Raw genomic sequence first — 3,951 nt, 5'->3', positions numbered from 1 at the left:
TTTTCCCCTTCCCTTCCCTTCATTTCCTATTTTCTTTTCTTTTTTCTTTTGTATTTTATACAATTTAAAAAAAAGAATGCCCAGTCAAAAAGAAAAGCAAGCAGGTGCTTCCTGGGCTCACCTCCACTTTATTCCACTTAAGGTGACCTGGGGTGCAAGGAGAGATTCCCCACCCACCCACCCCCCAAAAAAGGATGGTTTGTAGGCAGAAGCACAAAATGGCTTTATTTTAAGGTCTCTATCTGAGGTGGTTAAAAGAGGCAAAGGACGTCTCTACAACGTACCAACCTGAGGTGTAGCAGAGAAATATCTCTTTGTGTGCTTAGGGCTTTCAAGGGAAGTGCCTCCCTGTGTGCAGTGACTGGAGGAGAGTCACAACTGAGGGTTGTGTGTTTGTACACACTCACAGGCATGGGACACGCCAAGGTGAACGGTATTCTAGTCTCCTGAAGACAATAAAAGAAGATAGACAAGATAAATAAGATAACCTTTATTATCGCTTTTCCTGGCACCCGTTTAAAAACATGCCCATCTTTTGGTAGCGGTTTGGACCAGCGTGCTGCAAAGGGGGGATGCGTGAGTGGAGGTGTGTGGGTGTTTGTGCGTGCATCCAATTGGTGCAACCTAGTGAGCTGTGGCAGGGCGAGATGATCCGCTGCGGTGCAAAGTTGGAGGTCTCGATGACCAAGTGAGAAATGATTACTTGCTGGGAGGGGGGCAAAATTGGAGGGCTGCAGATTGTGACTGGCTAGAGGGGGTGGGGGGGTGGGGGGGTGTTGCTTGCACGTGTGAAGAGCGTTTGCTTGTGCTTGGGTGAGTGTGGAAGGAATGTCCACAGCAGAAGCTGAGGGAGCCCACTTGTTTTGCTGCAGATCTCTTCCAGCAAGCCGCCTAGGTGCCCCCGGCTACCAGACCCATCTCTGCTCCAGGTAAGTCCACTTGTTTCTAAGGGGAGAGTAAGAAGGGGGATACGGGAGACAGGCAGGCAATGGAGCGTCTGTCTCTCTTGGTTGGAAATAAAGGCTCCCCTAGGGCTGCAGGCAGAGAATAGTCCAAGAGTTGGATCCTACTCTCCTGCTTGAGAAATTCAGAGGGTTGATGCCTTCCCCATCTCCTGTTCCCAGTAGTTGTGGGAAGAGAAGAAAGGAAGGAAGGAAGGAAGGAAGGAAGGAAGGAAGGAAGGAAGGAAGGAAGGAAGGAAGGAAGGAAGGAAGGAAGGAAGGAAAAGGGGAGGAAGGAAGGAAGGAAAGATCTCAAGGAAGGAAGGAAGGAGAGGAAAGATTGGAAAGATCGGAAGGAAGGAAGGAAAGAAGGAAGGAAGGAAGGAGATATCTCAAGGAAGGAAAGGAAGGAAGGAGAGGAAAGAGGAAGGAAGGAAGGAAGGAAGGAAGGAAGGAAGGAAGGAAGGAAGGAAGGAAGGAAGGAAGGAAGGAAAGGAAAGATAGGAAGGAAGGAAGGAAGGAAGGAAGGAAGGAAGGAAGGAAGGAAGGAAGGAAGGAAGGAAGGAAGGAGATATCTCAAGGAAGGAAAGGAGGGAAAGAGAGAAAAGATAGGAAGGAAGAAAGGAAGGATCTCAAGGAAGGAAGAAGAAGATAGGAAGGAAGGAAAGATAGGTAGGTAGATAGGAAGGAAGGAAGATAGGATTGCAAGGATGGAAGGAAGGAGAAGATAGGAAAGAAGGAAGGAAGGAAGACAGAGTTGGAAGGGACCTTGGAGATCTTCTAGTCCAACCCCTTGCTCAGGCAGGAAACCCTATATCTTTTCAGACAAACGGTTGTCCAATCTCTTCTTAAAAACCTGCAGTGTTGGAGCACCCATAACTTCTGGCGGGAAGCCGTTCCACTGAAGGAAGGAAGAAAACCTGTTTATTTCTAGGGTCTCTATGGGAACATTCGCTACACTTTCTTAGCTGATGTGCTCCCTTTCATTTAAAAAAAATAAAGGAAGTCCTTATAGTCCTTAATCTTCCTTCTCTTCCTTCTCCTCGAAATCTCTGCTCTTCTCCCTCAATCGCGAGTAGCTCCTTCTCAGCTTACCCAGCTCACAACCATGTCATTTCTTTCTCCCCAATTGTCTCCCCCAGCTATGAACCTCTCCTTCAGCCTCACCGTCCTCGGGAGCCAGCCGGAGGCATGGACGCCACCCCACCCGCCTTTGTCGGGACAGCCAAATGGGAGCCAAGCGGAGTTGGATTGGGCCGAGGTCGAGAAGCTGCTCTTCCTGTTCGACGAAGACCCGGTCACCCTCAGCCTCACCATCCTCTACCTGCTCTCCTTCTTGGTGGGGTTGGTGGGCAACGTCATGTCACTCCGGATGCTGACCCAGAAAAGGAGCCACGCCATGCCCAGCCTGAATGCCACCCGCAGCCTCCTCATCAACTTAGCGATCTGTGACCTGATGGTGGTTTGTATCTGTATGCCCATCACGACCGGGAACCTGGTCTACAAAGCGTGGCTCTACGGAGACGTGCTGTGCAGGGCGGCGCCATTCCTCCAGGCTCTTTCTGTCTCCGCCAGCATTCTCAGCCTGACCGTGATCAGCGTCAACCGCTATTACAGTGTGCACAACCCGCTGAAGGCCAGGTCCTTCTTCACCCGGACCAAGATCTTGACTGCCATCCTGGTTATTTGGGTCTTGTCTTCGGGCATCTGCCTGCCTCTTGCGTTTATGAGCCGACGGGACGAGATCAGGGTGGGCTCCGACCGCCTGTTGGTCTTCCCCATCTGTCGGGAAATGTGGCCCCGGGAAGAGCTGAAGCAAGGCTACAACCTCTTCCTCTTCTGTGCCCTCTACTGCTTGCCAGTCTCCTTCAACGTGGTCATCTGCTACTTGACAGTCCACCGTCTCTGGAGACCCACAAGCGGCACACTTAGAGACTGCGGAGCCTTGGAGCAGACCTTGCTGGCTTCCAGGCTGAAGATCCGCCGGACGGTGGCTCAAATGGTCATCGCCTTGGTCCTGCTCTTTGCCATTTCCTGGCTGCCCATTTACCTGGTGGACATCTGGATAGAGTTCCACAGCCCCAAGTCCTCACGGGACGAAGAGCCATCTCGTCTGGTCCTGCAACTGAGGGCTTTTTCTCAATGGCTGAGCCTCACCAACTCCAGCCTGAATCCCATCTGCTACTGTTTTGTGGGCAGCCTCTACAGATCAGCCCAGGAAATGAGGAGCCGATACCAGAAGAAGGTGGCTTCCCTTCTCAACTCCTCTCCCTTGGGAAAGAACTGGCTACCTTCTGTGCCCAAGAAGATTTCTCACAGGAGGTCCACAGACTCGGTTCAAAAAGAAGCCGGCCTTGCAACACGAAGAGAAGACAAAGTAGGCCACAGCCACAGCTGCGGAAGTCTTGCCTAAGATCAACTCATAGATCAACTAGGGATGATCAATAGGGTGTTGAGGAACCCGCTTCCCACAAGAGTTTGATGCCTCCTCCCTTGATGTGAGCACCTTCCTGAAGCCGGTAGAAGAGAATAGTTGCAGCTCAGAGTTGAACTGTGGGGTGCCTTGGTGCTCTCTGGGCTTGGTGGGTTTTTTTCCAGACATTTTGTGACCCAACTAGGGAACAGCATCAGTGCCAGAAGGGAGGGGGGTTTGCAGAGAGGAGGGGGGAGGAGGAGGAAGAGAAGGGGATGGAGGAGGAGGAGGAGGACTGTGGGGTCCTTGATGCTCTCTGAGCTTGGTTGTTTTCTTGTGGACATTTCACGACCCAGCTAGGTAACTTCATCAGTGCATCTTGAAGAGGAAACAGTGGACAGGATCTAAACTCTTGCAGTGATGACACAAGTGCCACCATGCTCGATTTTAGCAGTTAACTGCAAGCTTTTGGAGTCTCTCCATGAACCAAAGTCCTCCAAGGAATCACTCCAATTTTTAGCGTCAAAGCCATTTTTCTCCATTTTCATCTTTTACAGCCCCTTCAAACGCCCAGGGTTCCTGCAGATGCAATTCGCA

The 3,951-nt window shown here is 51.1% G+C and overlaps 1 protein-coding gene across 1 annotated transcript; it reads left to right on the top strand.

Annotated features, from left to right (window-relative positions):
- The first annotated feature begins 592 nt into the window (after positions 1 to 592).
- LOC113438975 (QRFP-like peptide receptor) lies at positions 593 to 3,424 on the top strand. The gene is made up of 2 exons (XM_026704610.2): positions 593 to 929; positions 2,084 to 3,424. The coding sequence occupies exon 2, from the start codon at positions 2,086 to 2,088 to the stop codon at positions 3,352 to 3,354; it is 1,269 nt and encodes a 422-aa protein (XP_026560395.1). The 5' UTR covers positions 593 to 929; positions 2,084 to 2,085; the 3' UTR covers positions 3,355 to 3,424.
- Positions 3,425 to 3,951: the final 527 nt, after the last annotated feature.

Source organism: Pseudonaja textilis, chromosome 14 (genome assembly GCF_049901715.1).
Source record: "Pseudonaja textilis isolate UNSWEBS1 chromosome 14, rPseTex1.2, whole genome shotgun sequence".
NCBI classification, from domain to species: domain Eukaryota; kingdom Metazoa; phylum Chordata; class Lepidosauria; order Squamata; family Elapidae; genus Pseudonaja; species Pseudonaja textilis.
This window is presented reverse-complemented; position numbering and strand designations above follow the sequence as displayed.

Coding starts and splice junctions, on each gene's coding strand:
- LOC113438975 (XM_026704610.2), top strand. CDS start 2,086: ATGAACCTCTCCTTCAGCCTCACCGTCCTCGGGAGCCAGCCGGAGGCA.